Source organism: Branchiostoma floridae, chromosome 9 (genome assembly GCF_000003815.2).
Source record: "Branchiostoma floridae strain S238N-H82 chromosome 9, Bfl_VNyyK, whole genome shotgun sequence".
NCBI classification, from domain to species: Eukaryota; Metazoa; Chordata; class Leptocardii; order Amphioxiformes; family Branchiostomatidae; genus Branchiostoma; species Branchiostoma floridae.
The window spans coordinates 385,365-399,475 of NC_049987.1; the positions used below are offsets into that span (position 1 = coordinate 385,365).

At 41.4% G+C, this 14,111-nt stretch overlaps 1 protein-coding gene across 1 annotated transcript; it reads left to right on the forward strand.

Annotated features, from left to right (window-relative positions):
• The first annotated feature begins 8,429 nt into the window (after positions 1–8,429).
• On the forward strand, positions 8,430–9,849 carry LOC118423169 (rRNA 2'-O-methyltransferase fibrillarin-like). Its single transcript, XM_035831203.1, has 3 exons — positions 8,430–8,740; positions 9,083–9,417; positions 9,736–9,849. Exons 1-3 carry the CDS (start codon positions 8,685–8,687, stop codon positions 9,837–9,839), a joined length of 495 nt encoding a protein of 164 aa, XP_035687096.1. The 5' UTR covers positions 8,430–8,684; the 3' UTR covers positions 9,840–9,849.
• The last annotated feature ends 4,262 nt before the right edge of the window (positions 9,850–14,111 follow it).

Sequence of the window (14,111 nt, forward strand, 5' to 3'; positions counted from 1 at the left end):
TAGATAAATCACCACTCTCAATAACAATTACCAGTTCAGCTAGTGAGAAAAATATGATTAGGGATTTGACCAATGAGAGAGGGGCTGCATTACCTTGAAATAGTTTTGCATTCGGTTTGTCTTTGTTCATTAGTCTATCTATATATTGAAAGAAAATGAATAATTTGATTATGCTTGGCTGGTATAATCTGTCAGAACGTATACCTGTCATGTTTTAATGGTTTTGTATCATGAAGATCATTTTAAAAACAATATACGAATACATACTATATTTGGGGTTATTCATAATGGCTGACACGCGCTCCTAACGTTTGCTAATTTGAGCGTAGGAGCGTACATTTTTCCATAATTAGCAGATATCACCTGATCTGGCCCATCCCACGTGATCCTTGGGAGCTGTTTTACTGTCTTCAGTGGTATGTAAAAATGTGCCGGGGAAAATAGTACATTGCTCTTCAGCAAACTTTCTCCATCCAACTGGCAAATTGTCACTTACTTTTCTATAATCATACATTAAGTTTTACAAATGCTACATCCAATGCGGCTTAAAGCTAAAACAGTGTTTTTTTATGTTTTTTTTGTCTTTTGAAGCGGACGTGTTACTCTTGCGAATTGATATAAAATGAAAGCGGATATAAGGAGAAGGCTGCCAGTGGAACTGTCTTAGTCCAACTTTGAGCGGCCGGATGACAGTGACATGCGCTTCTATTCATTATTCATTGTATGGCAAAGCTACCTTTACTATCTTTATAGATTTAGTGCTCTATATTATTTCATGGTTGGTGGTGCTGTATTTTTACTGGAGAAATCGTGTTGCGATCTTGTGGTCTAATTGACTTGTTTTGCTTCATCTTATTTTTTCATGCCCACCTCCCATTATCTCGCCCTCCCAGCGTTTTTTTTTACTCTTGCCAGGGTGTCAGGGTGCTGGCATGACTCCTCTTTTATCGTTCTATGTAGTTAACAGCTATCTTACTAGCTGTTTAAATAAGATAGAGCTGTGGCTAACCTTATCGTATGTTTCGTGTGTTTTATTTTATCTGGTGAAGCTATGTTGCTGAGTTTGTTCATGCCTACCTACGACCCAGCCCGCCGCCGCTGGTATTTCTGTATAGGGCAGAGAATTTTCATGTGGTATTAACCAAGATCAAAGTTTCCCCACTTCAATCTGCCAGCGGCTCTTCAATCTGAAATGTGCCGATGTTCAACGTTTTATTTTCGAAGAAATTTCTGTTGTACTGCCGGTCGGCCATGATGTGGCATGTACTACCTTAACGAAACAAGTCAAACGACACATCACTGGTAACAGAGCAAACAACATAGTTTCTTTTTTTTTCTCTATCAATTTCTTTTCTGGTAGAACATTCAGGTTACGTTAGTTAGGGAAACGCTTACAGCTGTCCAGCCTCTTGGAAACCCAGACTTCGGGGACTGTACAAAGTACAGTGGGGGCTGAGTCAGCTAAGTTAGATGGGTTCGCTGGATGTTAGCGCCATATCTTGATATACTTACCTTCGAAGTTTATTTTGCTCTCATTGCCTAATGTTTTGTGACACTCATACACCGAGGTCTCTGTCCAAATAGTTTTGTCTAAAAAGTGTTTTACCGTCAAATCGAGAAAATGTCAGTAAAATTATCAACTCACAAAAACATACGATAAGAATGGAATAAGATTGAATTGTCACAAACACAAAGGTCACTTAATTACAATCACAAGTTCACCCGTTACTCCCAAAAAGAATTTTAAGCCCAGAGCGGGCGGATGCTCTTGCGTGGCCCAAGTCGAGACATTTTCCCTGTCATTTTTCTAGCGATGATCTCATGCTACATCTTTCTTCATTGAGAACCTATCTGCGTAACACTAATTAACTTTGGCTCACATTGTTTCTTACCTCGTACTACCAAACTTTGAAACTCAGAGTCTCAATGTCAATTGTTTTCTCCTTTGTACAATCTTCAAGCCTTAAAAATCAAATTACTAAGCATCTCATCTCCTTACATGATAAACGAGGACGTTATATAGAAAGTCCTTACATCAGCATAATTCATTGACTAGAAGTGTTCAAACATGATTCAAACAATCCCTTACTAAGATTTCAGTACTTACGGTGACGTTGGCGGGCTGCTGGGCAACAACTGTCGGCACAATGGCAACGGGTGTAACCACTTACTTTACAGTAACTTTACTCTAATACTAAAGAAAGGCAAAGACGGTTCGACTAGATTCTGGTCCCAGTGAAGTACATTTATTGGATCACAACAATACAATCAGGAAACAGCAATAATAATCAATGCACTAAGGAATCCCTAACCATGACACGAGCCGTTGTGACAATATTACTTAAGGTAGGACATTGCGTTGTGTTTTACTATACTATACAATACTATACTCACAGTTACAGGCACGGATCAGGCTTCAACGCGGTTCGGCGGGTATTCCAGTTACGACAGTGCACGTGCTCCTCTGTACGGACTGTACTCTTACACGGACTCAACCCCTAACTCTAGTTTGCTGTTCTATTTATCTTAACCTAATTAGTCGGCGTTATTCTATTGATATTTATAAACCAGTCCTGTAACTTTTAACACACAAGTACAAGGTTCCATTTAGCAGACAACCCTTTGTCTTGTAGAACAGGGTTGGCAGACAGAATTAACACAATTAAGGCTAACAACCTACAAGATCAAAGAGCGTCTACATACATACATAATATACAAGGTGTGAATGCAAAGATAAACATCACTGTTGCTATGGGCTGTAACTAAACATACATAGAAGTAAAGAATTATTAGTATCAACAATATTATCCTAAGATAGCCAAATATACCACTGTTACATCTAACAGATAGTATCAACAATACTATCCTAAGATAGCCAAATATACCACTGTTACACGGGGATGACATGTTGAGCGGGTTTTGGATTGACGAGGGGCTACGGCAACGGAGTTGAGTGATGGGCATTAGGCGGCAGAATGGCATTGGGGATTATAGGGTGAGCGGGGTTGGGATTGACGGAGGGGCACAGGGGCTACGGCAACGGGGCTGAGTGCTGGCTTGACGTGGGATTGAGCGTGGCTTACAGGGTAAACATCTGCAACATGGATGACCGCTTGGACAGGGGGAAGTAGGTTGGACAGCAGGCATAATTACGTACATGACATTATGTATTATACATTTTAAACTACAACTTCCTCTCAACTTTTGATACGAACTAAAATACCTGCAAACAACCGGTAAAACAACTCCATTTTGTCATAACTGTAATCCAATGTACCGAAGTCGCGGATAGCAAGGGAGAATCAAGCATGGAAAACAAACCTGAAGGGGGTCATATGGGATAGCTAAAGCTAGATGCGGATGACTCCAGAACTGGCTGGTATATTCAACTGGGAGTCAATTGTCGTTGTCAATAGGTTGTTTGTAGTCATCCACACAACAACTCAGGGAACATCCAAAATGTCCTCAGAAATGGAAGCGGTTTGCCAGGAACTGAGTGTTACGAAAGATATGAGTCTCCCTATTGAAGGCATATTGATCCAATTTGTATGCATTATGAACTTGAACTGACATTTGGTGACTTGATAAATCTAGTTAGGAAAATCTGAAAGGGATGACGTGTGGATTCGCAACTGGTAATACAATCAAGGCCATAACAAATACCATGGTGACAGAACAAAGTAAATGTGATTGGCGTAATGGAGGGATGGCCATGATATTCTTTACGGCAGCTCCCTGGATTGCCGCTGGATTTCGCTTCGGCCTCGTACCTTGAAAGTACAATATGACGGCTGTGCTGAGGCGTTGTCTGTCCTGATTGGTGCACGTGCTCTATTCCGTTACGTGGTACAGAATTCCTACCGTTGCTGTTATCCTGGTAAAAATGTAACGGGGGAAGCGGTGTCATCCAGCCAGTGGCCAAGCCAGGGAAGAAGCTAGGGACCGGATGGCGCTGTAGGAACTTTGTCGGCACTGGCAAATCGTTGAACGTTTTGTCCAGGATGCTGTTGATGCAAATGAAAAGATCTTTGGCCAACTAATCTCACATTATCCCTTACCATACAAACTTGGCTATGATGGTCTAAGACGTGCGTACGTACGCGTTATCTCCGATCTTAACTGGACCAAGGCGGTGAACTATTTGGAATTTGAATGCTTACAAATTATTAAGGCAACCAAAGGCTATCTGTCATTACCTGTGTTAGGAGTTTTTCAGTTTCATTTGGCCTTTTTTTATTTTTGTTCTGTGTGTTTTGAAAAAAAAAATCAACCTCCTAGAGTATGCTACCAGCTGCAACTGTTTGTGTTGTGCAGTAACTTTCTCAATATTAGGCGATATATCCTTAAGCCAACTGAGAATTTGATGATTTACTGATTTTATTTTACATCAGAATATGATAGTTTGGCATTTCATTAGGTTTTCCATTAAATATTTCTTCCATCGATAGCGCATTATAAGCATAAGACTAAGTCGCTTCGTCAACCTTTTGTCTGTCTCGATTGTCAGACTGCAAGAAAAGATGAGTAAAAAAAACAAGCTTCCAAATTTTAGAGTAGACACAGTAAATAAACATTATATCAAGAGTTGAAGTGACAAAATATGGCAACACAGATAGCAAGGGAGAATAAGCTATAATTTGGATAATTTTATGTTCTCGTATGCTTAATATCCTCCAATAATTCTATTATCAAGCACTTGTTGACTTCTGATGTACTATATATATAGAAACACATTTCCGCAACTGCTATGGCCTATTGTACAAATAGATGTTTTTCAAATGTATATGTATGTATGTATGTATGTGTGTGTGATCTTTTGTGTGTTTTAATACCTGAAATAAAGAATAAGAAAAGGGTCTTATACAGGGATACAGTAAACCTGATGGCACCCTCCCTCCTCCTGCCTGAACACAAGCTGACATATATAGTAGCCGATGGCCAACGAGTGAAGGAACTACTTCGTCTTGGACAAATAGATGGGTTGACTTGTCGAAATAGGAACACGTATTTTATTTCTACCTTACTTGATCGTACCCAGCAGAAAGGTCCACTATTTCTCTAATTGATACGAGGTAAAGAAACAGCAGTATGATGTGTAGCAGTACAAAGTTGGTTAATCTGCCCGTATTTCCAGGGTGATAAGAATGAGGGAAAATTAAAAGAGTGTCCCGCAACTCCATGCTTGTGGAGCTGCCTGGTCTGGATGTTTCAGATGTTCAACGCAGAACGGTGAACGACCTCGCCCAGGACCGTATGGCGGTCATGATGGCTACAACAAGTAACTACGGAAGGTACCAAACTTCTGCGGAGATGGAAATGGTTACACGTCGCCTCGTGCAAGGTAATTAAGGCCTGACAGACGGTACAAACACAAGAGTAACACAAAATTAATTTTCCATAACCACCTTGTCTAAACTTGATTTGCTGTGTCTCACCTTTGTATAATGCCATGGAAACCATTTGGTCCACTTTAGGTCTTACATATGAGTTTAAGGTTCAGCAGAAGCAGATTTTGGTCTCTTTATCTTCTGGACATCATGTATTCGGCTTGCTCTTGACATCATGTATTCGGCGTTGGAAAAAGCGACTCCTTTCGCTTGTTTGGGAGATCGATGGACAAGGTAAGTGCCTAAGGAGTCTTTAATGCTTTAGAATGAGATTAAGTGAGGATTGATAATGGTAATGAGTCTTGACTCTTGATTCGGTATTTGTTGTCTTGTTGAGATCTATAATTTACAGCTTCTCACCGTCATGACAACATGTAGTAGTACCCTGGACAGACTGATCGTCCAGCAGTTTTAATGACAGATCGGCATATCATCTCCTGACATCAACCATGTCACTTAAGGAAAGTAACTATCACCTGCCCATTGGAGGATAAACACAACACAAGATTCCACTAGCTGGTGATCGTAAGGCGTGCATACAGGCTGGCAGTAAGCTATTCTTTTACGAGTCGGTGGTGGGAGGAAGACGCCTCAAATGTCATATGATATTGTTGTTTAGTTATAATTGTACAAACTACTAGTCATATATATGCTTTCTGATTTCCTTGGATGCACTGACGTATTTCCATTTTTCTATGTTTTACACTAGTTGCTGGACGTAAGAGGTGAAGTTGTCCAGACTGAGGAAGAGCAGGGGATCTGGGCTTGAGTAACGCATGAACTGATGTAAGACGAAGAGGACGCAGTTCCAACGGGCAGGCCGTGTGGCTGGTGGAGCTTACAGGTTTACATAGCAAACAGCTGACCGACTTCTGCCGACCCAAAATACCTTGCCGCCAAGTGGAAGGCGCTCAAAGTGACAGGTGACTCCCTCGGACCTCCGATCCTGACCGGGCCACAGTACACTTCAGCCCTGGACGCACTCCCTGCCCAGTCGTCCGGCCCTGTCTGACAGCGAACCCCGATAACAGCAACAACCTTGCCCCGCAGACCGACAGGGAGGAATCTTGGCCGTCCAGAGTGAAGACTTTCTTTCACAGACTATTGAAGGCTACAATGTTGCAAGTTTTGTTGATGCATGATGAGGATATCGATTGTGTTTCTGACATGAATGACAATTCCTTGACTCTATCATAGTTTTGTACGCAGTCTGTCCGCCTCCATAACAATGTGTTTTTTTTTTTCTTACCTTTTGTACTTATACTTTACGTGATGTGTATCAAAAGATACTAGCCATTTTAAACGTATGACTGTGTAAACTATGAGTTTGTTATGTGCCATTCAAGCACACGTGGGAGTGTGTACTTTGTATGTTAATCGTACTGCTGAATAGATATCAGAGAGATAGGCAAAACACATGGAAATGATAGCAAAATCGGGCATGGTATGTACTGGTATTGATAGACCGTGTAGTATTTCACGACATTCAAGAAACACATAACTCTAAACACATATGAAAGTTGTGCAATTTCCCGTAAACACCATTTAAGGAAGTGCAGAATATACTTCAAAAGCGTGGACTAAGATTATATGGACATTGGAACAAGGACCTGGCTGTACATTGAGATGTAACTTGCTGCTTATAGTTATAGAGGTCTGAACATTTCCTATTTTACCAGGACAGGGTCTAATACAACTGTCATACCCATACGTTGTTTCCACAAGTAAATTCTAGAATAACTATTGTTACGTCATACGTGTACACGGACCACGTAAAAGAGATACAGTGTGGATCCTGTATTTCGATATTAAGTACTAGATTAGTGTTTCTGTTGTTTAAATGTATGATCATAGTGTTCGTTCTTATGGGCCATAGCGCCTGGCAATAAATAAACTAGGACATACACTAAGTCCCAAGAATAGTGGACAAACAATAAAAGTCAGGCGAGGAAAATGAACTTGGAAACCACATAAAAGGCATCACGAAATGCGCACAGCCTTCTTCGAACGAGATCGAAATGGAGGATGTAGCAGGGTCCAGTTTCCAATTTTGACTCAAAAAGAACAAAGCAAACACCAACATTCATTAGAAACTTATCGACACAAACAGTTTGCGTGTTAGAGAATTTGCAGCAAAAAAGCACAATATAGATACGGACACAAAGTGAAGAAAGCACAGCGGTATGTCACAACATGACTGCTGCAATGACAGACAACTCCAGACTACAGAGGTGACTTCGTTGTATCAATGCGCCATTGTTCTTCAAACTAAAAGAAAATTTTAAGAAAGCGAAAAATGCCTTCTAATACCAAATAATTTTATGTATAAAATATCCCGACAACGAAAACAAAAATATTGATGTTGTTTTCGACAATTTGAAATTGTCAAGAATGGTGTCCTTAGTTCTGTCGCAGCAGGACAGGACAAGTTTCAGCCGAGAACAGTGATAAGGCACCAACAGGTGTTAGAACACCTGTGAGAGTCTCGTTCACCGATCCCAGCTGTCAATCACAATTAGCAGTTCAGCCAATAAGATCAAGAACACTTAGTGATTTGACCAATAATAGAGGAGCTCATTATCATAAAATATTTTTGCATTGGACAGAAACACGAAAATCTAATTATGTTTGGCTGGTATAATCTGTCAGGAAGTATTCCTGCCTTGATTTAAGGGGTTTTTGTTATTAATCTCATTACCATAGTTTAACAGCCATACTTGCGTTATCTGGGGAAATTTATAGATTACACTGGTTCCGTTACCTATCTGCTGTCAATTTTGCAGTGTGTTATAGTATGTCAGGTTAAGAACATGTTTTATCTGTACTAACTTTTGTGTGCGTACATGGCATACTCTAACAATTGGTTTTGTTTGGTAATGTTCTTCAAAGTGCACGGTGGAGCACTCAATTCCTGAAGATGGCATATTCTGTAATATCTGGTTATCACGCTTATTTTACGATGGCAGACGTTCAAAAGCAAGCTACAGCGTTAGCGGTACAGAGTAATAATTCGTTTCTTTTCTTTTACCGTTTGCAGTGAAAGTTGCTGATGAACTATCTAAGAAAAAAATCACAATATTTTATACGTATAACGGAATTTTTCATTTTCACTGGACTCCAGTGTCATATTGATAGGTTTCCTTTCGGCAACACATTGGATATTGGCACGTAAAAGAACGACACGTATCTTGTACCGTTTCATTTGTGAAGCAACATATGAAATGACTCATCGAGGCAATTTCTTGTAGTATGGACGTGACAGCCATATGCATGGATGGATACAGGCAATGTGGGTGAATGACCTCAGCGACTGACAGAGAGCGGCGAGCCGCGGAGCGGGAGGAGAGGGAACGGTTAGTGAATTATGGCAACCTGGTGTAACTCCGGCCATTTTGTACCTGAAGTAACATAAGGGTTTCAAACCTCCCTTTTAGGCATGTGTAATTGTTCGCGGTTCCTGATAGCCCATATTATTTGGTTACATTGAATGAAAGAAGCGTTCGTATAGTGAAATTCCTTAATAATGGTGTTATTCATCGCGCAGTACAATTTTGAACGAGCTATTCAAAAAGATGAAATACTTTCCGAAAACCAAGGATGCATGTGAATATCTTATGTACCAATGATGTTATGTTTGACCTTCGTATAACGTTACAACAAACCGCTAACCCGTATTCATTTCGTTTTTGTCTCAGGAAAGTACCTCCTCCCGCTCCCGCCCTGTCGCTGACCTTCGCCCCCAAGTGGCTCCGTTTGGAGCCATGGATGGTTCAGGGACGAACTGGAGGTGTAACCGGCCCTGGCCAGGCAGCGACGGGACGACCTGGAGGAGGCATCGGCCCTGGCCAGGCAGCGGCGGGCGGAAGAGGTGGTGCTGGCCGGAGCGGCCCTGGCCAGGCAGCGGCGGGCGGACGAGGTGGTGCTGGGAGCGGCCCTGGCCAGGCAGCGGCGGGCGGACGAGGTGGTGCTTGGAGCGGCCGTGGCCAGGCAGCGGCGGGACGAGGCCGCCGTGCCAATGGAAGAGTGGCCCGTACGTTGTAATTTTTGGAAGTATAAAGCATTTTGTTTAAAGTATTTTACCTAAACGATGTACGCATTTCAGCCCTGAAGCTGCAATGTACTTGTCTTAGTGGATCCTGATATTGTTATTCATTCATTTGTGCATATATTTGTTCATTTATTCGTAATTAATTCATGTATTTATTTATTAATTTTATTCACGAGTTGTTTAATCAATTATCTGTGTATTGATTCATTAATTATTAATGTCTTGATTTATTAATTTTATTCATGCATTCATTTATTAATGTCTGCATGTATTTTTGTATTCGGGTCTTCATTTCTTCAGGACGAGGAGCGTCCAGGCCTGGACGTAGGGCTAGGGGCGTGTGGAGGAGGACGAATGCCGGAACATACATCGCCCGTGTTTCCACGTTCATCTATTATACATAAGACACCGAAGAATATGCTCATAATGTAGTTTTTTTAATTTGATTTCAGTAACAATTTCTTTCTGTTGTCATATGACGTATTTTCCTAATGTTGATGTTTACCTATCATATTGTAATGTTACGTTTATTAATATAATCATTTGCATTTCATGTATTGTACTTTATTTTTACAATAAACTTCACGTATGTTGGAAATGTGTTATGCTGACTTATTTGCAGTCCGAAGAAATTTGCATTTTATCTGTAGTTACATGACTCAAACACTGTAAGATGCAAAGAAATAACGTCATCATCTGAAGGAGAACCAAACGATGTACAATTATATTATAGTATAGTCGTAACGATGTACATAGCATCTTATCCATGAAAGTCCGCCGAAATCCCCTTCAGATAGTCAGTTAGTCATTAACCTTATAATTCCAGTATGAACAAAAACTTCCTACTAAACTGGGTAGATACAATACTGGATCCAAAAAGGAAAACATGACATACACAATTTGCATCTATATTACAGCCTTGCATTGTCACTTTTAGCCCCCCCCCCCCACTCCCTCCGATCTTGATAGGGATAAGTAAATGAGCGCCTTGTGAGATAGGCATAGAAGAGAATTTAATACTAATTACTTATTAATTACTATTATAACATTTCTTACAAGTATGGTGAGTCATGAAACAAGTTTGTCCAAACCTTTTTGCTACTGACTGAGCAAATTGCTAAAGGAGTAATGTCATGTCACGTCTAATCTTGTACTGTTCTGTATCACTAAGGACACTTTAAGCAGGTGAAGGACCTGGTGCACATTGTCAATGCAATATAAACTCGGCACAAAAAGTTTGGAATATCAATTTTGGCTGATCATATTTCCGTTGTTTCTGCATTTTAATGTGTTATATGTCAAAAGAAAGCGTGTGTGATTTTCTTTCACATGGTATCAAACTCCTTATGATTATAAATTCGTGAAACGAGCACCAGGGCTACTCACGTCAGTGGGTCGCGAAAAAAAAGTGCCCAAATTTCAATTTTTGTGTTCAACTCTGTATCATCCTGCTGGTATGGGTGCGGTGTCAAGGATTTAATCTATCCTTTTTTCAGGTAATCTTTGGTATACAGAACATCCAAGTTTATCTTTAACATTTGATAAGAGTATATGTGCCTTTTTGGTTGTTGAATGACCAAATCGAGACGTGGAGGCGGCAAGGAGAATGCCACGCTGACAGTCGTACGGATAGGGCGTAACAGCGCGTAGCACTTGGTGTGGTGTATGTATGGCTGCCACGGGAAAAACCAGGTTCACTATCATCCCAGAAAAGACAACCATAATGCTGTGAGATGCAGGACACCATTCTCCATTCAGTTGAAATGTCATACCCCTCCAATATGAGGCCGATGACATTCTCATGATTCTGCAAGAATACACCGCCTGTTCACGCACACAGTCTGCACAATAGACCTTGCTCCGTGTGGACGGGCGTTGTAGTCTAACACTTGCAGAATTGCATTTGGTCCCCCACTAGCTCACGCTGACGAGGTATGACATTGCGACTGAATGGAGAATGGTGCCCTGTATCTCACAATATTAAGGTTGTCTTGTCTGGGATGATAGTGAACCTGGTTTTTCCCGTGGCAGCCATACATACACCACACCAAGTGCTACGCGCTGTTACGCCCTATCCGTACGACTGTCAGCGTGGTATTCTCCTTGCCGCCTCCACACCTCGATTCGGTCATTCAATAGCCAAAAAGGCACATATTCTCTTATCAAATGTTAAAGATAAACTTGGATGTTCTGTATACCAAAAATTACGCGAAAAAAAGGATAGATTGAATCCTTGACACCGCACCCATACCAGCAGGATGATACAGAGTTGACCACAAAAATTGAAATTTGGGCACTTTTTTTTCGTGACCCACTGACGTGAGTAGCCCTGGTGCTCGTTCCACGAATTTATAATCATAAGGAGTTTGATACCGTGTGAAAGAAAATCACACACGCTTTCTTTTGATATATAACACATTGAAATTGATGCAGAAAGAACGGAAATATGATCAGCCAAAGTTGATATTCCAAACTTTTTGTGCCGAGTTTATTTTGTAAATTGGCAGAACACAATGGACATGGCTCTTAAGTCACCCGGGGCAGTCTTTGCCAACTAAATGCAGACTTCCGGCATAAGTCCTAGAAACGCAACGTGCAATAAAATGTTAAGCATGTCTGGGATATGATTGATACATTCCTCCCTTTCATTTCAATAGTTGAAAGTGTGATGATTTAGTGCCATATACCATCTATGTCTTATTCATGTGTTTTTTTTCGAATGAAAGGCAACGACTTTCGATGTCTAAACTACACTTTATTATGAACATAACCATCCTTCCTTGTATAGAGTACTTTGTGACCATGTTTTATTGTCATCACAAAGTTGACAAAAGAGGCATAAAACAAAGGTTGACTTTAGGCTTTTAGTATTTCTTTTTTTCTGGAACAACAAATCTGACCCAATACAATTTTAGTTGCAGTTTGACATTTGTGTCTGCCTCGTGGCAACTGACGTATGCAGCATGGACGTTGTAGATGATGTTCCGCAAAACTTTCCACACAACGTACCAGCACAGCTAACATGGGTGACCAGCCTTGCCCAGAGGGTTTCGACTTCTGCTGGCTTCATACAAATGCGGAGGACATCATGCTGGCCAGCCAGTTAGCCAAGTTGTCTCAAAGGTATGGGCAATGCATGATCCTCTTACGCCTTAGGCTCTGATTTTGTAATTTGATTGTAAATTATACAGGAGACCATCTCAAGTAGAATGGTATGTATGTCCCACATCACAATGGTAAGAAGGCTGGACCTCCATATAGATAAATACACATGTTTCCATCCAATTCAGTATGCCTTGTCCTTCATTGGAAAAGATGAATGAGATTTCTAAACTGTGACAATAATTCTATTCTTTGTTTCTTTTGTAAAAGACAAAGAACATACTATGGTTAAATGCTCTAGTGCTCTCTGCCAGTCGTGGTGGTTTCACCTTACTTGTGCAGACATCCAGACCCCACCACTCGGAGACTGGTTCTGCTCACCTGAGTGCCCGAATGACGGTAGCTATGTCTACTGTCTGTGCCAGGATCGGAAAAGTAGCACAGGGTCTGCTTGACTCAGGACCAGCTTAAGATGCCAGGTTTCTTGTTTGTTGTATACTTGCACCAGAAGAAAGCACAAATTATGATAAACAATAAAGGCACACCTGCACGAGGAATGAAGAAGCATAAATTATGCTATCCCCTCCTGTTGTATGTACACTCACAGTTGTAGGGCAAAAGTGCACAACCCATGTAGACAATAGTAGTCAGTGTAATGTTGCATCATTCAAACAAGTCAACACTGTTGTGTAACCTGTAGGAGGAAAGACTATATAGCTAGTAGATGCAACAGTATCCCCATGCTTGCAACAGCATTCCAATACAGACAATGCATTTCCGCCTTCATATCTATTTAGTGGAAGGCATTCGGAGGTTTAACACTAACTACAGTAGTCGTTTTAGATGTTCCCAGTGGAGAGACGACAGCAAGGGGGACAGAACCTTGCCATCAAACTATAGGCCGGTGTCTCTGACATCGGTCTGTGGTAAAGTGCTCGAACACATCGTGCACAGCCACATGATGAAAAATCTAGACGCTCATGGCATTCTGTCCCCTGCGCAACACGGCTTCAGGAAGGGTCTGTCCTGCGAGAGCCAGCTGGTGCTTACCCTCCAAGACCTGGCCAAGAACATGGACCAGAACAAACAGGTCGATGCCGCGGTGCTTGACTTTAGCAAAGCATTCGATACTGTGCCACACGAAAGTCTGCTGAGCAAGCTCGAGCACTATGGCATTTCTGGCCTACTTCAGTCTTGGCTTAGGGCCTTCCTTACGGAGAGAACCCAGAGGGTTGTCTTTGACGGTGGAACATCTAAAGCTGTCAAGGTCACCTCTGGAGTTCCGCAGGGTACTGTGTTAGGCCCTCTGCTATTCCTGCTCTACATTAATGACTTACCCGATTCCGTAGACTCACATGTTCGACTGTTTGCTGACGATTGCTTGATTTATCGAACTATCAGCAAGCCTTCTGACGCACAAGGGCTGCAGTCTGACCTCGATGCGCTAACAGAATGGCAAAATCGTTGGCTCATGTCGTTCAACCCCTCTAAATGTCACATCCTCCATATCACCCGTAAAAAGCACCCCATCATAACTCAGTACTCCCTCTGTGGAGAAGCCCTTACCGGTGTTA